This window comes from Myripristis murdjan, chromosome 19, assembly GCF_902150065.1.
Source record: "Myripristis murdjan chromosome 19, fMyrMur1.1, whole genome shotgun sequence".
Classification (NCBI taxonomy): Eukaryota; Metazoa; Chordata; class Actinopteri; order Holocentriformes; family Holocentridae; genus Myripristis; species Myripristis murdjan.
In genome coordinates, this window is record NC_043998.1 from 5197837 (window position 1) to 5220495 (window position 22659).

The 22659-nt window shown below is 41.7% G+C and overlaps 3 protein-coding genes across 7 annotated transcripts in view; 1 reads left to right on the forward strand and 2 right to left on the reverse strand.

Moving 5' to 3' along the window:
- Positions 1-1470, forward strand: part of acsf2 (acyl-CoA synthetase family member 2) — a 38554-nt gene extending 37084 nt beyond the window's left edge. Inside the window, exon 17 of the mRNA XM_030078596.1 lies at positions 961-1470. Within this exon, the coding sequence (XP_029934456.1) occupies positions 961-1011 (51 nt within the window). The 3' untranslated portion in view covers positions 1012-1470. The remainder of the gene's footprint in view (positions 1-960) is intronic.
- A 1302-nt stretch (positions 1471-2772) lies between these two features.
- Positions 2773-4565, reverse strand: armc7 (armadillo repeat containing 7). Its single transcript, XM_030078619.1, has 4 exons — positions 4501-4565; positions 4098-4236; positions 3579-3722; positions 2773-3436 (listed from the first exon to the last, which is right to left on the reverse strand). Exons 2-4 carry the CDS (start codon positions 4183-4185, stop codon positions 3090-3092), a joined length of 579 nt encoding a protein of 192 aa, XP_029934479.1. The 5' UTR covers positions 4186-4236; positions 4501-4565; the 3' UTR covers positions 2773-3089.
- Positions 4566-6449: 1884 nt separating this feature from the next.
- Positions 6450-21629, reverse strand: ndel1a (nudE neurodevelopment protein 1-like 1a). Of its 5 annotated transcripts, none has more exons than XM_030078612.1 (10): positions 21525-21629; positions 18262-18358; positions 14236-14389; positions 12267-12415; positions 10933-11069; positions 10552-10725; positions 10296-10390; positions 9985-10130; positions 9612-9646; positions 6450-7963 (listed from the first exon to the last, which is right to left on the reverse strand). In XM_030078612.1, exons 2-10 carry the CDS (start codon positions 18345-18347, stop codon positions 7956-7958), a joined length of 984 nt encoding a protein of 327 aa, XP_029934472.1. In that variant the 5' UTR covers positions 18348-18358; positions 21525-21629; the 3' UTR covers positions 6450-7955. The 5 variants fall into 5 exon arrangements, with proteins under 5 accessions (XP_029934472.1, XP_029934471.1, XP_029934469.1 ...); XM_030078611.1 differs by having other exon boundaries at positions 6450-7966; XM_030078609.1 differs by lacking the exon at positions 9612-9646 and adding an exon at positions 17992-17994 and having other exon boundaries at positions 6450-7966; positions 14236-14382; positions 18258-18358.
- Positions 21630-22659: the final 1030 nt, after the last annotated feature.

Here is a 22659-nt window from a genome sequence, read left to right on the forward strand (position 1 = left end):
TCCTGATCTGAACACAACTTTGTGTCAAGTAGTAAATTGTTCATTCACATTCATTGTTCAGGTCATATGTGTTCCATGTTCCATTCTAATGATACAATGTATCAGTTCATGTGTTCCTTCCATTCTAATGATACAATGTATCAGTTCATGTGTTCCCTCCACTCTAATGATACATTGTATCAGTTCATGTGTGTTCCATTGACATCTGATTTTTGGCAGTGTAAATTTTCTGACCAACAACAATTTTTAAATTAGATTGCTCAAAACTTGAGAGACAGCTGGGGTGACAGGGCCTTTTTTTTTGTTTCTAGAGTGACAGCTGGCACCCATGCCAATCTCTTGATCCACCATTGATCAAAGGGTTGAGAACCTACCTATTAATTAATCAATTTTGCTTTATTTGAAAACCTGAAATACTGAGTGATATTGGGTGATAATGTTAGCCTTCAAACTTTGTACATTTGCGCTTTTGCAACAAACCAACAAACAAATGATCAAAATCATAGGTAGATAGATTATCTTGCTGTCATACCTGATCATTGAACAAATAGACTGAAAGTAGTGACATTGATTAACATGACATTGATTAACATGACTAAGCCTTGGTACCAGGTACAAAGGCTAGAAGTTGCATAATACTCTTAGAAGGTGGGAATGGGGCAACAAATGCTAAAAAAAGAAAAAAAAAGAAGTGTAAGATAGAGGTTGTCAAAGAAATGAACTGATGCGTGAAGATGCTGGGGCTGAACACTAACCCTGCATCACTATGGGACGCCTCATGCCTTTTTTGACAGCACTTTGAAAAATTGTATTAGTTTTCACACACTGGCTGACACACAGAGTGAACATTCAAATTCTTAAATTTGGATAGCAATTTGCTTTATTACCCATCCACAAACAACCTTAACATCAAGCAGTATGTTTGTTTTATGTTGTTTTGTATTTTTTTTCCCTTCTTAGATTCAGAAGCACAAGCTGCGTGATCAAGCTGAGAAGCTGCTTAAATTGTGAGGAAAGGAAAATGAGAGGTCAGCTCAAGTGTTTTTATGGACATGATGCAAATGCTGTGTGCAGTTTCCTCCACAGACATCAGTTACTGAAGGATCTCATACTCAGCTACCGCCATATCTAAAGATATCAACAGACATCCTCAGTCATCTGTGGACATGTGACGGCTGCAGATGCATCTTTGTGCTGTGCCTTCCTCCTGTAATTAAATGTTGTGCCAGAAAGATATAAAAGAAATGTAAATTCAGTGATACTGATCTACCACTGAAAGTGTGTTGTGATTGGCTTGTGAGGCTTCCAGTGTCTGTACAGTCAAATGAATTTTAAGGACCAATTCAGAAATGTATTTTTTCATGTCATTTTATTACTGTGAAAACCGCCCAGTGGATTGTCTTATCCTGCAGCAATCTATAAAAACCTTTTTATGACTATATGAAATAAACCATGTACCACATTATTAAAGCCAGGTGTGGGTGTTTCTCTTTTTACGGGAAGAATGTGAAGGCGTTTCTATTGATCTCAGTGGCAGGTGGATGCCTTTAAGCCTTTGGAATGCCATTCAAAGACACACACATATGGATTATCCTTACTGAGAATGAAAGCTTTGTGTAGTTTGGGCTGGTTGAGTATCTTTGACACTCACACACAACAAAGCTGTCAAGAATTTCCTCTCAAGTCTGACCGCGATACATGTGCCGTCCACCTGATGCCGGGCAGCAGGATCACATGTCGATTTCTGTCTAGACCTGAAGGACTCAGCCCAGAAATAGTTCTTAAGAGCCCAGAACAAAACAAAACAAACGGCACTCCTGGCTCTCAGGAGGAGCCTCAACGTTTATTTTGTATTTCTTACTTTACATATTTTGGATCTAAAAGTGATGTCTCAGGACTTGGTGCTGTGACAGCGAGAGCTCAGTCCAAGAGTGAATCAATCAGCTTTAACTAGAGCTCCAGTCTCCGCCCAAGTTCTGGGGAAATCACCTTAATATCAGCTAGTTAAAGTCAGAGGAATGTGCCGTCTTGGTGAATGTAAGGATATTGATACTAATGCCAGTGAGCCTGCTCCTTCCAGCATGGTTCAGCCAGGATATCAGGCTGAGAGGGTCGTTTCTCTTTGATAGGGGTGTCTGTTCTACACACTTTACCCTTTGTTTTGCGATCAACAAATTCATTTACCACAGTTCAGTTGGGAAATGCGCTATGTTTTGCCATTAGTTCCCATGATGTTCTCAATAGATAACAGCATCAGTACAGCCCCTCACTTAAGTAACGGCTGAGTCTCCCTCGTGTGGTAAGAAGGGGTAAAACACATCTAGGAGTCTGCTCCAACATACAACTCAATCCACTTGAATGGTAAAAAAACAGAATCAAATTCATTAGCTATGTCAGATTTCCAGGTGTAATGTGGCTGATACAGGCTGACACCAGCCAGTGGTGTAAACTAACTCCTGAATCCTGCTGAAATATACTTCCACTTCTCTTTCTACAGTGCATCCTTTTCAGGGAGCCAGTTATAAGCCACTGTGTTTTCAACTTTTTAGTCACATACTTTCAGTGAATGGAGGATTCAAGGCATGCTTAACACACTGTATGTTGCATTACCAGTCCTTCTGAATTGTTGCAATCAAACGGCCATATCTGCATCGCTATTCTTGCTCATAGTGGCTTCTCTTGACATATTATACCACCTATATATATATATATATATATATATATATATATATATATATATATATGAATAAATAAATAAAACATGTTATGGTGTGAGAGAGGGAGAACTTTTCAAACTTCTGTTTCAGTCTTTTACTTGTGTTTTAAGTAACTGGAGGTATGGACATCACACCTGATATGTATTACCAGCATTTGACATCAACAGCTCCATACAAAACTACTACTTTTATTGAGAGTTGACAGAAATATGGTAAAAAGATGTCTTATAATATATTCTGAATCCTATGAGTCAGCTTTAAAAATAAATCATAAACTCTCATAGAGAGAAGGCTCATCCATATCTACAAAAAAGAGAAAAAAACTCCCTCATGATATCCTCGGCTGTACCTGTGCTCCACAGTTTCAGCCACCTAGTCCTTGGGCAGTGGGATCCCGAGTGCTGTCTGATGCCGCCCCTGCATCTGCTGCTCAGCGCTGGCCACCTGCGCCTCCGTGCAGCAGTCCTGCAGGAACACGGTGGCCAGGTTGCGAAGGCGGGGGCTTTCTGACAGGGAGAAGCGCAGCATGCACTGCAGTATGGCTGGATCTGTGATCTCCGAACGCGATGCGGCCGTGGTGAGGTTCATAAGCGTCGTGATGGCTGACAGCACAGTCTCCTCCCTCCGGCTTGACAGACAGTTTGTGACCAGGGGGATCCCACCGCTCTGCAGGATGAGGTCCCGACACTCCCGGTCCATACTGAGGTTGCACAACCCGCCTGAGAACACGACACAAACAAAACACCTGATTTAACTGACACAGATGATAGTTTTAGAATAGATGATAGCAATGCAATAAAATATGCTCTGTTTCAAAGTGTTACTAAGGGTTTTTCCTGTGTGTTTACATGTCCTACTCACCCATGCCAAACTCCACAAAGTTCTCATTCTCCTCGGTGAGCATGTCCAGGAAGAGGTCGGGCACCTGCAGCTCCCTCAGCGCCTCCATGTTCTTTGGGTCATATGCAAAATTGGCCAGGTTAGCCAGCACTTGCTCCTTGGCATCTGTCATGGTGAATCAGTGAATCAGCTATTACAGCACAGTATTACACTAAGTAAGGTATAATATAGAAAATGTTAGTTGCACCTGTACCCTATAAGATGCTGTAAAGACTGCACAACCTAAACCTACCTAATGTTATGGGGACTGCTTTTTTTCAGTCAGAGAGGGCTTATACTTATATTCTGGGCTCACAGACCTCCACTGTACTATTACACAGATATCACAGATTACAGATTTACATAATTGCCTACATCCTTACAGTGCATCACTGTAGCCTCTACTGGGAGGCGACACAGGTGAAATTAGACCCATGGCTGTCTCTGGAGCCCATGTTGTTGAAGCCCTGACTTTAGCTAAACAAATATACCTGTACACACCTTCACTGTCTGTGTCCTGAAACTCAGTCACCAGGGTTTGTAAATATTCAAAGCGGTCCGAGCCCTCCGACGAGCCTTTCTTTGACATTTTTATCAAGAGTTCAATGTTCACTTTAGTCTCTCCCAGCAGGATGCAGACCTGCCCCGCCAATAAAACAAACAAATCATCAATATTAGATTTATTTCGAGAGGAGACGGTGCAGACGTGAATTTAGCCAAATGCCTCGGGATAGCGAGCCAGCAACACATTGGTCCGTCCCTGTAATGCACCCGTCAGGTAACATCGCTGGCTGCCATCTCGGTTCCTCTCGAATTTAAATATATTTCAAGACAAATTGTAAGATTAACGCAATTATTCAAAAGCCCATTTTACACAGGCAAAAGCACGACAACAACAATTCACCTCTATGTCCAAAACGTCTTAGAAGTGTGGTTCATTTGGTTTCATAACACGGGGGAACGGAAGTAGTACATGAGCAACTGCGTTATCAAGACGGAGGTCAAAGAGACTCCAGCAATTTTGAGAGGCAACGTCACAGGTTAGTTTAATGGTCACTTGAAAAAGGATCGCAGAAATATTATTATTATTATTTTGTACTTTGTTGCACTTTGTCGTGTATCCTGCTGGGATTCCTATCATGAAGCAACACCAGCTGTCCACCGGAAAGCGTCTTGCGAAACCAATTTTGTTTGGGACGCTGATTATGGGACTAGCCGCTGTCTTCTTTAACAGGTGGGCATGTTTTTATTATTTTACCTGGCACATTGAAATGTCAAATATCATTACCAGCGTGCTGAAACAGGTTACATTATGCACCGCGCAGCATGGACACTGTTATTTCAGTGGCTCCCTTGACCTGCAGGTTTTTGGTCCAGCTTTACTCTTTGACGTCTGATCCATTAAAGGGCTTCGTGCTGATTGGTTGAAACAGGTGCACCTGAGCAGCGCGTGCATGAAGGTGCATGGGCCTTAATTGAGTCAAGGTGTGCAAGAGTAGAGCTGGGACTAGCCCTGCGTTCCAAATCGCATACTTATACTTTTTACTTTTAGTATGTACTGCAGCTGCCCTTACAAAGTATGTAGTTTAGTATGTATTGGGACATACTAATTCTTTTTTCCCTACTAAATAGTATGGTAGTATGGGTATTGGAACGCAGGGAAAAAGCTGCAGGACAGGGGGGCTTGAGGACTGTCAGTGCTCAGTGAGGGGGTGTGACTTGACTCCTGTGTGTATGCATTCACTCATTCATTCATGTTCATCCTCCTCCCCACAGGCACATGTTCTTTGAGGATGTGGCAGAGCTCAGGGCCCAGGAGCGAGCACGGAATGATGCCAAACTGGCGCTGGTGCTGGAGAGGAGGCAGAAGCAGATGGTCGAGCTGGCTGAGAAGAAGACAGGAGGAGGCAGCTGAATCCATGACCTCTGACCAACTGACCTGGGCCACACCACCCATCTGAACGTCAGATAAAAATGAGTTAATTGTACCATCTTCATACACACACCACAAAGGCCTCTCAGTGTGAACTTGATGGACGTTCACAAAAGGGCAGAGAATAGTTTGATTCACTGAGAAAGACATTTACCTCGTGAAGCCAATTTTTTGAAATACTCTTGCTTTCACAAATGGATCTACTAATTTTGTCCTTATACACTGTTTTACAGGAAAACAATAGTTAGGTGCTCCTAAGATGCTTTACAGTTTCTATATTATACCTATAGCTGTTGGTTTCCTGCAGTGAAAACACCTGTGCTGAAGACCTTTGCTGTGCAGGATGCCAAAATGTACTCTGATCAACGCAGCATGAGCAGAAATCTAGTCCGATCAGTTAAAATGGATCACCACTCCCATGAATGGGGATTGTAACTGTTATTTTGTCTGTTTTGAGACATTAATGTTAATAAACTTGTGCGGTGAAAATGCGAAAACTATCATGTGTTTAAATATCACATGTTCTATGACTACTTCTTGTACTTACACACGTACCCACTAGGGGGCAGTATCACAGCTGCGATACTATATTCTCTCTATTCATTCAAGCATTGTGACCTACAATAAAAGATTGAGTCATGACAGTAGGATCAACTTTGCTACAGAAAATAAGATTTATATTGGTACATTTTAACACTATAGCCCCTAAAACACAAGTACAGGATGAGTTTTAAGTCTACAAATAAAATGTTGACTTACTTATGAAGGGATGTCTTTATCGCTGCGATATTTAATGTATGTTGTACATTAATAAATCCAAAATATTTTGGGTATGCAAGTGAAATCAAAATTACATGAACCACCACTGACACAAATGAATAAAAGACAGTAACGCAGACTGAAAGAACCAAAGGGTGGGGTTTTATCTGTACTTGTTTAGTTTACCTTGAGGAATTTGTTCTCAAAATTAAAAGCGATCATAAAAATTGCAGATATGCTCAGTTTCAATTTTAAACACTGCCTCGAAAATAAAATTAGTTTTACCCCCAGCTGTCAAGATTAATTAGATCATGTTTCATTCCCTCACAACAAAGAACTCATTAAACATCACAGGGTTAGTAGATGGAATATAATTACATCTTTTATTAAAACATGCCATAAAAGCAATGTGAAATAAATCTGCAAATCTATGTACAATGACAAACAGGCAATATTGCACTTGAAGGAAAAAGAAAAAAGTGAAACTATAAAGATTGCACAAGGTCAAAGTGCTTCAGTTGCTTGTAGTGTACAGTACTGAACACAGGATCTGTGATATCTTCAAAAACAATTTAAGAAAAAAAGCCAGATAAAATGCCAGGATAATTTTTACTACAAAATAAAAGAATACTGGCTAACTAGTCTGAACGCCATGACAGCACCGCATAACTGTCTGTCTATAAATAATGATCAATATGACCAGTATTGTACACATCATGTGACACAGTTCAGAGGATGGATGGCCTGTTAGACACACAGATGTCCCTTCCTTTTTCAGACAGCTCTGAAACCAAACAGAAATGAAACACATGAGACAAAAAATCATTAGATTCTTTCACCAGAGTTACGACTTGAAAATAATGTGGGCCACTGAGATTAGTGTTGAGCATTTTAAAAACCAGGCACACAGTTATTCCTGGCCATCTGCACATGTGCCAACCCATTAAACCTGCTTTTTTTTTCTATTTTAAAATGTGGTTCAGTAATGGATGTGAGAGCACTTAAACGCTGCACTTTAAAATGAAAAGACATGGCTACTTAAGTGAAAAAAAATCCATTTAAATAAAAAACTGTGACATATTCATATTAAACTGTGTTCTTGTCAAAAAAAAAAAAAAAAAAAAAGTCCAGCCAAGAACGAATTATAGTTGCATAACGTTTCTCTGTCTAGACAAAGTGGCGCACATTGAACTATTTGACACATCAGGGAAGATCCTCGACAAATTTTAAAATGTGTGAAGAAGTAAGAGGAGCGACCGTCTCTGTACAAGCCAGTACACAAGAGAAAATTTAGCACATATATAAAATATACAGACAGGGACCCATAATCACAGCAGGACCAAAGCACAAGTAAGGAGTCGGAACAACACACAGAGAGACGGACTGAAGGTGAGGAGACAGACGAGAGGGTCCCACGCGACAGCACATCGACAGTGTTTTACAGTATTAGCCATTTGTGTTTTCTCTCTTTGTCCGCGGCTCGGGTGTCCACACTGTGCTTTCTCTTCTTCGACCTGTAGTTTTCCATTACAGGAGGGGGGGAGGTGTGTGTGAGTGTGTGCGAGTTGGGTGTCGGGGTCACTGTCACACAGCGAGGGGCACCAAGCCTGCGGTGGAGGCAGTGGGAGGGGCGGTGATGGCTGTCAGGCTGCCAGGTTCCAGTCCGTTCACTGCCCTGCTGCAACACCCCCCCCCCAAAAAAAGACATAAAGTGTTGTTAACGCTGAAGAAAATGTCATCACCTCTGCTGGATTGATTAATTACAGAAGCGGAGCCCGTGATTAATACATTCCAATACATGAATTAGCCCACTACCAGCTACTTATACTACAATGCCCTCTGACTGTCATTGAATTAAGTCAGAAAACATGGTGTGACTGATTTAAAGCAACATTAGTGAATCAAGATGATAAGGGATTAACATGGAAATCAGACACTGTGGGAGGAGAACACAAAGAAATGTAATGCATCAGGAAGGCATCAGCTGAAACCCTGGTGTCCTGCTCCCTGCCGGCCTCTCTGCCTGCCAAACCACAGGATCCATTTACAGTCACTGTCAATGTCACTCCACAGGCTCACGGGGACTTTCTCGAGGCTGCTGCCAATCCAGCACAAATCACTGACCTGAGACCCAGCAGGTCTCTTGTCATTTTGTCCTAATTTTCTCCCTCGACTCACGTCTGCCACACCGTCCCACAGACAGGCAGCGCTCGATCTACTAGGTGGAGGCTGTGCGACGGCCTACGAGCGGCATAAACATGCACCTGCCGCCAAAAATGAAACCTGATGGCGTCGACAAATCTCAGGCAATGCGGAAAAAAAAAAAAAACAAGCTACAAACAGAAATACCCTTTGCTGTTTGAGCTACCTTGATTGACTGGTTCAACTGCTTTCTTTTAAATGTCATGGTTAGACTATTATTGTCAGCATAAATCACTTCAGGTTTCGGGTCAAATCAGGATTCCAGCACACAGCTGCAATGACAGATCGCCTCATGAATTGTAAACGGAAACCGAAATTCATTCTGTCCAATATGTCCGTGACAAATCAGGCCAACCAACGATTTTAGCTACTCAATCCTGACTAAAAAAAAAAAAAAAAAAAAAAAAAAAAAAAAGTGAATGGCTGCTATTTAACACCTTGGTACACTGAGACGAGACAGACAATGCCCTTGTGTGTCCGTGCCTTTGCATCTGCATACTTGGCCTCTGTGCTTCTCCCTCGCACAGCAGAAACACGACGCAGTCACACCGCCAGTCTCCGCTCTCGCCGCCGCTGTTTCACACACATCAAGGAGCTATTGTCAACCCCAGTGGTGGACGGGAGAGTGACACAGCACAAAATAAGACCGAGCAGCGCTTTCGGCATTGAATGTGACACAATTACTAATGGCAGTTCGACTTTTATGTTTATTCAGCTTCTCTTTTCCTTGAAGGCCTCTGCCAATCATTTTCCAAAGTTGATTACTGAGATACAATTTTAAAAAAAAAACAACGACAAAACAATGATTTATGCATTTGAAAACAAAGTCAATCAATTAATGGCGGGATTTAGGCCTCAGAATAATACCAAAGCAACTCTAGTAGACAGTCAGAAAGGAGATGGAGATCTATTTAGTCAGCTTAGAGTTAAGAAGCATGGGGAAACTCCAGCACCATGATAATCCCTAGCACCACACCACCACCAGCCCTGGAGAGTTAGTGGTGAGGACTTCATCTAGGCAAGAGTGGTTATTTCTATGAGTTCTACATTGGAAAAGAGGCTTGTTAAAAATCAGCAGCAGCATGCATGTGCCCCACCACACTTGGAGGAGCTGCGATTACCCAGAATCAATGAGGGGAATATGACCATCTCTCTCCTGCTGGGGAGAAAACACACAGGTCTCAGACACTCCGCCTCTCCCTCCTCCCTCCGTCTTCCCCTTCATTATGCAGAACCTTAATGGTCTAATTTGTCCACATCACAAAAAAACATTTAACACGCATTCGAACATGCACTGCAATTACTTTAATGAAATCGAGGGGCCTATTAATAATGCATCCATAAAACACATCTGATAGAATGATGCTTTAGAGGAGCAAACTGATATAGCAGGAGTAAGTGATGTTTCATTATTCTCGTGACAAAAATGCTCTCACTCAGTGAAACGCTGAAGAAAAAAAAAGGGGTGGAGGAAGGCGGGTTTGTTTCACTCACGCTTTGTCAAAATATGACGTGTGGAGCGACTGGTTGAAGTTGGCCGTGTTGCCGTTGATCACGTTCCCGTTGTCGATGGCGTACGCCTTCCTCGCCTTCTGGTCCTTGGCAAAGTTCCTGCAAGCGGCGAGCTTAGACTCCAGGGCCTGTTGAGCGACAAATGCAAAGAGGTGTTGGCGCTCTCCTGCTCTGTGGAAAGACGGGGACTTTCTACAGGCAGCTTGGAATGAAACAGAAGGGAATGGGCCCACAAACCAGCAGGATTAGCAGTGATACTGAGATAGTGTGTGTGTGTGTGTGTAAAGACTCACCCCTACTTTCCGGAGTAGATCACTGACAATGTTGAGAGCTGATATTCTGGCAGAGGGAGTCAGCGGCGAGTTGCTGCCACAGCCATTAGACAGCACTGGGTAGGACAATAAAGATCATAAGGTGTGTTCATTGGCATATAGAGTAGAAAAAAGGCAGAATTAAGGGCATATTAGTAAAAAAACAGGATTTCCCTCCTTTTACTCGAGAAATGCACTGTGGGGAAAACGAATGGTCTGAACTGTAGGCTCCAGTTACCTGTTGAGTTGGCGAAGGCATTGTCCAGACCTTTCCCCAGTGGGGTGGCAGGCAGGGAGAGCGAGGCCTGCACAGCCGTATCCATTTTCACATTGTCCTGCGTGGGTGAGCTTGGAGCGGACATCCTGGTTACATCGGCCTGCCTCTCTCGCACAGCAAGCTCCTGCCGCAAGTCTGCCACACAAAACGGCACATATTTTGATGAGTGTCACTGAGGACACAAAACCCACAACAATTCCTTCAAATTTGTGGGAAAGCAGATCTTGTAAATTCGCACAGTTCATGGGAAAAAAAAAGAGAGCAGGCACAGCAATTATATGCTAATGACGGGAGGAGGTGAGTGACAGCTCGGCTCATTAGTAAAAGCCGCTCAATAATCACCTCTGGCCTCGTCCTTTAATCTCTGCACGGAGACGAGGAGCGACTCCTTCTCATCCAGCTCGCTCTCCAGGAACGCGTTCCTCTCTATGGCCTGGTTCAGACGCTGCTCGAAGTTCTCCAGAGACACAATAGTCGCTCTAGAGAAAGAAATGGAGGGCGGCGAAAATGGAGGAAATGATAGCGAGACAGAGAATTAACCGAAGGCACGGATGTAACAGTCAAAATAACTGAGAAGCAGTCAAACAGTAAATTCAATGCAATGTATCGCACCAAGGGTCACGAGAGCTGACCTCAGGGGCGGGAAATTAAAGATACACATCGACTTCATGAGCTGTTTTCTGCATGTTCTGTCTGCCTGTGAATGATTATTCTAATATTTATCCAAATAGGTGATCAATATGTCAGGCTTGTGGAACAGCAGCATCGATTTGAATCCAATTCAAGCCATTAACAGCAATCAATTTTATTTGGGCCATTTGCTGATTATTGTAAAAGGGTCTTACTGTTGCTTATGAGGTGAATGCGAATGGAGAGCACAAAGAGGAATGAGTTTGAAAAGGAATCTGACTAAAAATGAAAAACATCCCTGCATTAGGTTGATGATTCACTTTGGTGAGTATATGTTGGTTATCCTGTGTCAGACCCTACACTCCAAAAATGCAAAATCTTACCAAGATTATTTGTCTTATTTCAAGTCAAAAATGTCTTATTTCTTGTCAAAATATCTCATTACACTGAAAATAAGACATGATCACCTCAGAAGTAAATTGTTTTTAGACAATTTTCACTTGCTTCAAGTGAAAATTGTTTCACTTGTTTCAATTTTCACTTGTTTCAAGTGAAAATTCACTTGAAACAAGTGAAAATTTGCTTGTTTCATTGGCAAAATTTGCCAGTGGAAAAAGTGAAAATTCACTTGAAATAAGTGAAAATTAGCTAGAAACAAGAAACAAATTTTGCCAATGAAACAAGCAAATTTTCACTTGTTTCAAGCAAATTTTCACTTGAAACAAGAGACAATTGTCTAAAAACAATTTACTTCTGAGGTGATCATGTCTTATTTTAAGTGTAATGAGATATTTTTGACCTGATATAAGACAAATAATCTTGGTAAGATTTTGAGTTTTTGCAGTGTATGAAAAAATCCCTATTCACTGATAAATATAACGTGGTGACAAAAACATTTCTTTAAAGGAGAATTGATCAGAAAAAGAAAACACAATGGATTCCACACACAGAACATCACTTTTACATCTGGATGGTGTGCAGTGATTTTTTTTCTGTTAAGCTGGATTTTGCCAGCTGGGGTGAACTCAGGCACATAATGTACAGACCTTTTGGCTCTCTCCAAGTCATCGTTGGACTGCTCCAGCTCTCGGACGTATTTGTGGAGTTGCTCCTTGATGCTGCGTGTTTGGCCTAAGTCGTCCTCCAGCATGGAGATCTGCTTGTAGCTCTGAGCGTACTGCTGCTCCAGCTTCTCCTGGAGGGGAGGAAGGGAGGGAGACACGCGTGACAAAGAGCAAGTGGTGTGAGTGTAAGTAAGGCTGTTGACATGCAATCATGTAATCATTCCCATGTTGCACCCCAACACTGGGGGGCGTCTTCAACCTGCGTTAACCCACATTTTAATCATTCATTTTTCAGTGCTCCCTTCCTTTTTTCCACCCCTCCACTTCACCATTCTCAGGCGAGGAATGTGATGTGTGACCTATATCACCACCAGCTCTGGGACAGTCAGCTCAATACATATTGCTGCGCCTATCTGTAAATTTGACCTATATTTGCTGTTGCTATTGTGTCTGAACCTGAGGCAGACAGTAACATTCAGAAAATCTCATTATCATGACTGCCAAGGCTGCAAACTGCAAAGTGTCTACAATGTGGGAAAACGAGTCAGGGAGAATGCTTCCCCAATTCCAAACATTTCAGTGTTGCGCTGAAAACTGTCATTGTGTTGGTATTTTCTACAGACAAAGGTATGATTTCACTTGATGCATGCAGTCAACTGCTTATCTGGAATAGCAAGCAGGACTTGACAGACACTTTGGCACACACACACACGCTCACATCTTCCTGCTGGTGACTTGACACATGCACAGCTGGAAACACAATGTGACTACGGACACATGGATGCGCCATCCCCCTTCACTAATTATGGAGCGAGAACAAGAATGGGAGGCTCTGTCTGATGCATTATGTATGAGAGTCATGAAGAGGCAGCAGCACAGCTGGATCACAATACAGCCCGCTTAGGACAGAGCAGGTGTTGGGAAGAGCTGAGATTGGAAAAGAGAGATACCTCCGCACTTCACGTAAGAGAGATTACCATTTAGATTGCACATGAATTCCAAAATAAGAGCCATACAGTCTCCATGACTATACTCCTGTGGCTGATAAATTGCGCTGTAAATGTCTGAGTTACGCCTCAGGCAAGCATGGACTTGAAAGAGTAGGACTGTATGGTGTTGTTCATGCATAGGGCAACTTATCACCCTATTTTTTTTTTTTGTTTGTTTGGCTCCAGTACAACGGATCTGTTTTTTTTTTTTTTTCTTACTACTAGGCCTTGAAGCTGTGATCTCACTATGTCCAATGACAGCTTATCATTGGGCTGGGTGAGCTGCCTGCCCTCCATAAAAAAAAAAAAAAGAAGAAGAGACTTTGCATCCAAGGCAGCAGCAGTGTGATTTCTCCCCTCATCACTCCCAGGAGACGGCACTCAAGGACAAGTGGACGAGTGGTGATATAAGACAGCAACAAAAAATAAAGACTATGAAATATTTAATTCAAGGGTATGGATTGAGACACGCTGTACTTCCTCAGTTCATTGTGCCAGCTGAAGGTATTTTCAAGGTTGAACAGCATATACATAAACCTGCACTCACTGTAAATCAACTTCCACAGGTTTTATGACACATAATGGAGATGGGCCATTTAAAATAATACGGACAGTATGTTTTGGGGCTATTTTTTCATCTGATAAAGCCCGGGCAACCAGGATGTGCTGTCATTACAGCAGGTCAAATGACAAATGAATACATGAACAAGCAACTAACTGACAGATAAATCAAAGAAATGACAAATTGAACTGTAGCCTTGAAAAACATAATTTTTATCATCACTGCTTCATGAAGACTGCATCAGGCTATTTCCTCCCTAAGCAGAGGTGACGTGCTGATGGGATGCTTTTAGCCCATGGATACATTTTTAAATGTAGATGCAGTTAGGGAGGTGTCACAGATCATTTCACTGTGCTTGTTTAAGCCCTCCCCCACTGCTTTCCCACATGACTGTAGTTACCTTGAGTAATTCCACCTCATTCTTCAGTCTTTGGTTCTCGGACTGCAGGTCCCTCATACGATGCTCGGCCTGGCCCAGCTGTGCCTCCAGCTCAGCCTCCAGCTCCCTGCTCCCCTCCTGGAACTCCTGCAGCTCCTCCTGAGCCTCCTGGCAGCTGCAGGCAAAAGGGAGCAGGCATTAGACAAGCCGCCGAAACAGAGGAGACAGAAAGAGGTCGATACACAAGCCAGGCAGACACAGCGGGTGGGCGCATTCATCAACAGCCACTAAATTGGGAAAACAGCATAGTAACAGAATTCTTTTGCAGCTCTTCTGGCAACTGGAGCCCGTGGAATAAATCCTATCTGAGCGTCGATCTTGAAATTTATGATTCAATTCACCTGCTGCTGCAGAGTGAAAGTGGGTGCTTTAGAGGATTTAGATGATCAATACAATTTTTTACAATCTGTATAAGGCTTCCAAAAAAAAAAAAAAAAAAAAAACTTCCACTGAGCTGCAGCATATTAACTGAAAATGGATGTTAAAAGCTCCTCAGAGAGATAATTCAACAATATCATGAACAGCACTCTTTCTCCACTTTTGAAAATCACTGGCAGCTGTGAAGTGAAGTCGTCTATACAACATGCAGTATTTTTCCACTTTGATGATGCAGTGTTGCGGTTATGTAATCCTGTGTGTTCTGTGCATCCTCGACAGTGACGGATAGGTTTTACACACTCCATCCTGTCACAAAGAGGCTCAAACCCTTTTCCTGTTTACTAGGCAGGAAATCAGCTTAGCATCTTCTATTTGGAGGGATATAAAGTCATATACATGTGTATATATATTTATGAGATTTACTCTTTATGCAAATTGCGCTGTAAGGATTTATAAGAGGTTACAAACCTTGGACTGGGGACTACACTAAAAAATTAAAACAGTGCAGGTGAATGACCTCCTATATTTACATACACACACATTTTGCCTTAGGGGAAAAGACTGGGCAGCAGGCTATGAGTAGGTTCAGCACAATGTGGTTAAAATAACACTTCTCAGAATCCAAAAATCAGAGGATTTTGAATTTAATTGCCATGGGTTTGCATAAACAGTGAGTGAAATACCAAGAACTGCACATAACCCAGCAGGACTGATGGTATGAATGAAAATAAACAATTTTAAAACATCAGTTAGACCGGTTACTGAAGCCTGATGTTTAGCTGTTTAAGGTTTTCTGACTTTACAGTAAAACAACAACCACATAGGCTGTCCAGTCATTGGTCAGCTTTACCAGGAAGTGCGGGTTATGTAAGTGTGTGCTGATATAGCCACAGACGAGCACACACACACACACACACACACACACACACACACACACACACACACACACACACAGAAACAGCTGTCTAAAAATGGTTGCTGGGACATCCGGAGGCCACGGCACGCTACCGGCATGTGAGCTGAAAGGGGTCGAGGTTGGCACGGAGCCAGAAAATGAGTTTTGAAAACTGTGTTTGGGCCACAGTGGGAATGTGAGGCAGTAAAGGGGGTGAATGGTGTTTGAGCCCAACAGGACAGCTCTCCCTCCATCTGCAGCTTGTTTAAACGAAGCCCGCCTGCCCTTTGTGCTGGTTTTACTTGGATGAGAAAGGAAACCCCTGCCTTGTATCCGATTACCGTTACCAGCCTCGGCCTCAGAATAATTCTGTTCGACAGAATGCTGATTTTGAGGAAATCCTCAAGTATCTGGAAGCATTTTCATGGGAACATTTTCTGACTTAGAAAATCCAATGCGATTTCCCTGCCTAGTAAACCTGTGGCTAGTCCACTTGTGTTTTTTTTCTTACATGATAATATGAAATATAGCTTTTTTCCCCTCTTTGCCATGCATTAGGCTTTTAAATCAAGTCTGATACTGCCTGGTTTATAATTTCATATTAAAATTGTGAAATGCTTACACTCTTGAATCCCATCACATCTACAGCAGAGTCACACCACTTGCACTATTACTATGAAAGTCTCTCTCTAAAAGCCCCCCCAAAAAATCTGCTGACCAGACTGTAACACTACATTCTAATGTGCAATATAAAGCAAAGTAATCACCTATTTCATATACATCATACACACTCACACAAGAGTTGCAGCCTTAACTTGCTTTGACTTTGAAGGTGCCTAACTGTCTAGAGACTCCATTATATAACTGGGTGTAAGCCTGAGCTATTTCCTTTGGCGCAGGGTATGCCGGCTGTCTGCTGTGATTTTAAATCAGTCATGTCTGTCGAGTGCTGTGCTGTGAATGTGGGGTCTGATTGAGAGAAATGACTTGGCACAGCTAATTTGAATGTTTTTTAGATCACTTAAATGTTGGGCAGTGATGATAGAGGGAGCAGAAGAATGCAAGGGCACTGGGGCTGCGTGATATTGAAAAAGAATTGACACTGTAATATCTTTTTTTCTACAATAGATATTGCAATATGAAGAAATATAGTAAATTTCACCACATACAGATGCACCAGATGCAGTGTGTTATTCATGTACAGATATAGGCTACACTTAACTAGGGGTGTAAATAACAAGTTTCATCACGATACAATGTTATATCGATTCTCTTTGAACAAAAGTCAGTTATGATACGATTTCAATTTGATTCAACTCAAGGGCCTACAATCAATGAGACAATATCATTATGACCATTTAACGTTAAATTACCATAGCAATTTAAAAAAAAAAGGTGTATCTCTAAGATGACATGGATCGATATTTTCACTTAATACCAATTACACTGGATCGCTGATCATTAGATTGATATATTGATCCAGAATGATGGATAGTTACACTCCTACACTTAATGATAACTTTCATCATTTTGGTACTTTAAACCTCTGTCCTCCTCAAACAAAAAAAATCATAAATGCGACTTGGGATGGGGCGTCGTCTAAATGGTAAGCCTAGAAACTCTTGTGCACTTGATTCAGTGGTGCATGTTTTTACAGGCAGGTGACACACAGGTTGTGAAAGCACAGCGATCACTTCACTGTTGGCTCTGGTGAAGGGCTGCACTTGGTCAGATCAGGAGTGCATGCTGCAGTGACTATTACACCTGCACACATTGTGATCCTGATGCTGAAACAATATGTCCAGCCCTTAAGGGTACCATTATGTAAACCTGCTGAAAGACGGGCAGACACTGAGGCATGAAAGCCTTTTATGTTAAATGAGAAACGGGATCTGTCACATTGGGGAAAAAAGGGGAGAGGTTTTCAATGGAGTTCTTGTGGCCTCACATAAGACTCTTTCAAACAGGTGCAACTGGATCTGCCAGTGCTGCTCTTTAAGAGCAAGGAAGAGAGAATGGGAGACAGACATCCACTGACAATACTAGCATGTGATGCATTTCCCTGGTGATGTAATCCTGTGGATCCCAGGCACGCAAAGTCATGGTAAAAAGTTACACCCAAACACCAATTTAAAAGGTGCACTATGTAAAATTGCATTGAACTGAGGACTGCTCAGACTCAGCTAACAAAAAAAACATGGCATAAGCACAAAATCTGATGGTTGAGTGAACATCTTTCTCATCGTCTGCCTGACTTACTGATAAATGATGTCTATATTCCACAGTTCTGTCGACTGAATCTTAACAATCCTCATTTCACTCAACCTTCAGGTTTGCATAGTGCACCTTTAAATCAAAACTCTGTCCAAAATCTCATCAGTTGTTTCACTATAGTGTTGTTTCCCACCTTGTTTCCCTGGATGTGCAGATCTCCAATACATTACATGCTATTGCATTAAAAAATGACAGGCATTGACTGGTATGGGTTGGTTTCTGGGGTGCCTATTGGCCTATTTGATGAAACTGGAGAGCCATGCATCATGACGCACAAGTTAAAACTATTGTGAATCAATGAGATTTAGGTCAGAATCATTTAGTACGATGGATAAGTTGTTGTTGTTGTTGTTTTTCAAGTCAATAAAGAGCTACAACATTAATGGCATGTCTTGATTTAATAGGAAACAGAGAATGCTACCTTTGTGCCTCTTACATACCTTTTCTTGTACTTCAGGGAAAGAGTCTTCCAAAAGTCAATTTCCTCATCTTTTGAGGAGAATTTTGGTATCATATCCGTTTCCATGGCAAACAAATCTGAGAAAGAAAGAAAGAAGTCAAGACAGAAGATGGAGATGGATTACTCAAGGATAAAATGCCATACCAAGAGCATCCATCATTCAGACTGCTGCGACAAAATGAAAACCCTGACCACCAATCAACGGTGTTGAGCGTTATCACAACACCCTTTTTTTTCAAGCTGGGAGGCTCCTGCACATTTTAGACAGAAAGAAACAGTTTCATGACTGCAAACCTCCCCCTTCCAAAATCTGCATGTCTTCCTCGTGCCTCATCCCAATGGCATACCATCTCGCTTAGTCCCTTCACTAGACGAGCAGCGACTAGAGATGCAATATCAAGTCTCATCAAGTGAGAAGAAGCCTTACAGATCAATGTTTTAAACCACAGCTGGGAATTAATCATTGAAATCCCCCCAGACTCCGACAAGTCTCTAACCCTGAGGATTACACTACAAAGAGAGCTGGATTCTCTGGATTTCAGATGCACTGCTTCAGAGCGCACAAGCCATGTTCCTCTAATGTGCTTGTGGAAGGACAGACAGGACACCTCCATTTGAAATAAATAAATAAACAAATAAATAAAACCAAAACTGCTGCTGTGGACGAAAACAGCTTTCTCCAATTTCCAGCTGTCCTCAAATTTTAGCACCCGTATCACCCATCGCTGCATGTTCAGTGACTCTACAAATCAAGGCTTCGTTGTGTAGCTTGGTTAAAGGAGTGAGCACAGTCTTTATAGCTCTGAGCAACACTGTCAACAGAACAATGGGAGAAGTATTTGCTCCAACAGTTCTTTTTGCATCTCCATTGGATAAGCCTGGATAACCAGATGTGAACTGCTGAGTTTAAAAAAACAAAACAAAAAAAAAACAGACATGCCTTTAGTTCCCAGAGGTAACATTGTGGCTGGGAGCCTCATTCATCACACTGACTCATAATTAGACAGAGGAGGCTGGAAGTGAACCTCTGAATACCAAACCAGTTCTCAGAAGGGCCCGATGGGAATAAAGACGAGGCCTAAATGATAAGGTAGTGAATCTTAGGATAGCGTTTGTCATATTACTCCACATTTATACGCTCATCCTGACTAAGACGCCGGCACAGGAAAGCTACGAGTCTGCAATACTACACTACAAAACAATTTTCTCACCATCAAGAAGACAATGTTTCTGAGTGCACTCGTTTTAAAACAGGTTCATATGACATATGGGCGCTTTCACCGGCTTTCCATTTTGTGTTCCCAGTTGGATTCAATGAAAAATAGAGTCAGCACACAGCACACATGTGCCGCTAAGAAACTTTGAGCATCCATGCCTTTCTCATGTCCGCAGTGTGCAGACTGACTCTATTTTTAATTTGGTACGGTTTTATTGCCCAGCACCTGCGCAATTTGGATGTGCATGTGCTAGGCCTACATCTTCTATTTTCCCAGTTGAATTACACCAAATGGCTGCTGCTCAGTGGGCACAGACGAGTGCCAAGATAATAAGTCAAAGCAAAGGAGAGGAAAACACAGCCACCAAATCATCTAATGACTATAAACTCATTAGTCTACAGTGCAACACTCTGTTAACTGGACAAGCTCCTTCAAGTTCAACAGCAGACCACATTTGACCCAGGTTTGGTTTAATGCCAACAACTCCATCAAACATTTTCCTCATGAAAATCAAAACAAAAGACAACGTGATCTGACAGAAACTCAACCCTTGGCACTATGTGTCATAAAAGAAGGCAACAGCTTTTATGAAGAGCCCTGCAAGCCTGGTAAAACAACCTGTAAGGTGATAATCAGCAAGAATGAGAGTGAGAATGAGAGTCAAATGAGATTCAAACACCAAGTCAAACTGCAAGTAAGAGAGGGGGAATAAAGAGAGCAAAAGAGGAAAGGGAGAGGCAGGGGCAAGGTCAGGTACAGCGGTGCAACCAATAATGCTGACCTCAAGCAGCAGGCTAAACAGAGCCGTGTCCACTTGACATCAAGCAATAAAAAAAGCTTTTACAACCAACAAGGGACTCTGACCTGCAGAGACAGAGTGAGGTGAGCCCAGTATAAAACAAAGAAATGAGCCCTGAAAAGCCCATGACTTCCACATGTAGCACAGCAACATTTCATTCTGGGATTAACTGAATTATTTAGCTGGAGAGAGCCATTTTCCTCCACACAGTTGGGTGATATTAAACCATGTGACCCACAGCCTAGGGGATATTTGAACACTATCGCCTTGCTGTGTAGTAAAGCCTGGCAAAAGCAACTCCATCCATTCTGACAGCATCATAGAGTGGATATGAGCTGCCTGGCAGTAATAATGTAATTTAACGCAGGCTAACCCAATCTGGAAAAAAATCTGCTCTCAGTTTGGCATAAGCATGGTTCATTTTAGTGCATGTTTCTGTTTAGAAAAACACAGATTGCTCAGTCATTTGTGACAAATTGGATGTGTAAACTGTCACAATCTACTGTACATAAAAAATATTAATTAAATTTACATAAAATCATTAAAATGTGCTATTCTCCTCTTACAGATCATCATGATTTACATCAGCTAAATGCTACTATGATTTAGGCCTATAGGTTACTGTGAATTTCTGCCATAAAAATATAATATGTCAATTTAAAATAGTGGGTAAAAGCTATTTCACCACAAGGATGAAGTGAGTTAAGGTGGCATACCATCGGCTGGAAATAGACCCTGGTATTTCTAAGATTTAAGGCCGCAGTTCATAACGACACCCTTAATCCCAAAGGCAGCGCTGCCAGATTGAAAGCTAACTTTAATGTAGGTATTATTATTATTATTATTATTGTTATTGTTATTATTATTAGTATTATTGGCCATCTAGCATTAGCAAACAACAATCACGCTGGCCATCGCACGTCGCTGGGGAAATAAATTAACTGTTTTCTCACAAGGTTGCCGTTTAAATCAAAACGATGTGAATTTGTCTGCTGTAATAAACGGTATCGGTGATAATACAACCACAATCCAGAGTGGTGATGCTCGGCTCAGCTGTCAAGATGGGTGTGCAAGCCGGGAACCGAACAAACAGGTAGTCGATGCTGGCAGCCACAACTGGAGAGGAATTGCTGTTTTCCCTTCTGTTTTATCGTCTTTGTTTTTTGTTGTTTGTTTTCTAATTTTCCAAAATGAGAGTAGATGACAGAGGTGTAAAAGGCTCAGTACCTGAACATCGCCCCAGACGGAGGTGGTTTCAGTTCATCCTGCTCGCTGCTCCGCTCCGTGTCGTCTGCCGCTCGCCGCTCCGCTTTGTGCTCGCAGGCTTCAGCGCTGCCCGGCCGCGGCGCAGGCTGGCTTTATACCGCATTTTGGCGTCATCTAGTGGTCAGTAGCTGCAACAGCGGTTGTTACTGTTAAATGAGCATTGAGCTGTTTTTGTTGTTGTTGTTGTTCTTGTTTATGTAGCTGACTTATTTAGCTGGGATAATTTTATGTGCAGGAGAAGTTGAGCACATACTGAAACTCTTGGAATATTTTGTTTTGGGTTTTACACAACAGCACACTGACATTACTGACGTCTCAAGAAGAAATAGTCAGACAATAAAATACATTTGTCAGTTGTAAATTTGATGAAATGCCTGTTTTTAATATTAGATTTAAGTGTAATGGGCGTGTAATTGTCAGCACTTACACGCCCATCGCCCTGCATCACTTTCTTGTGCTTTATATTAAAAAAAATAAATAAAGAAAAAACACACAAACAAACAAAGGAAAATTAATATAACAAAATAAATAAGAATAATAAGAAATAAAATAAACCCTCACTTTACGCTTCCTTAGTACTTTTTCATTCGCCGTGTAAAAATGACCTTAAAAATGGTGTCAAATACGGAATTGTAACAAACATCAATGCAGTAGTTTTAAAAAATAAGTAAATTAAATTACAGTCATCTACTTTAAGTTTTAGTTGCACATTATAGACATCAGTCAAGACCATTAAGACACAGGAGATCTAAATATTTGAAAAAAGTGGTATTTTTTCATATTATGAAGCTGTGTGAGAGACCTTACAAACATAAGCCACCCAATTCAATTTTGAAAACTTAGAACGTGGAGAAGACATTGGGAATTTGTTTTTGCGAATTAAATATTTTGCACGACACTCTAAATATTATTACTACTATTTATATGATGGCAAAAGACATCTTCCAAATAAAGTATAAAGTAGTTTGACCTAATGAAAAAAAAAAAAAAGAAAGAAAAGTGCCCAGCGGTGTTGACAGATGTGACGTCAAACGCGTCACGCGCCAACCTTATTGCTAGGTAACAAACTCAGACCCAAACAACATCCCTGCCAATC

What these genes read in the sequence shown, in the direction of transcription:
- armc7 (XM_030078619.1), bottom strand. Translation starts at nt 4,185, where the DNA reads ATGTCAAAGAAAGGCTCGTCGGAGGGCTCGGACCGCTTTGAATATTTA. An exon ending in TCAGGACACAGACAGTGAAG is followed by an intron (nt 3,723 to 4,097) that starts GTGTGTACAGGT and finishes TCACCATGACAG; the next exon opens with ATGCCAAGGAGCAAGTGCTG. An exon ending in CTTTGTGGAGTTTGGCATGG is followed by an intron (nt 3,437 to 3,578) that starts GTGAGTAGGACA and finishes TCGTGTTCTCAG; the next exon opens with GCGGGTTGTGCAACCTCAGT.
- ndel1a (XM_030078608.1), bottom strand. Translation starts at nt 18,347, where the DNA reads ATGGAAACGGATATGATACCAAAATTCTCCTCAAAAGATGAGGAAATT. An exon ending in ATTAAAGGACGAGGCCAGAG is followed by an intron (nt 10,726 to 10,932) that starts GTGATTATTGAG and finishes TTTGTGTGGCAG; the next exon opens with ACTTGCGGCAGGAGCTTGCT. An exon ending in ATCTACTCCGGAAAGTAGGG is followed by an intron (nt 10,131 to 10,295) that starts GTGAGTCTTTAC and finishes GTCGCTCAACAG; the next exon opens with GCCCTGGAGTCTAAGCTCGC.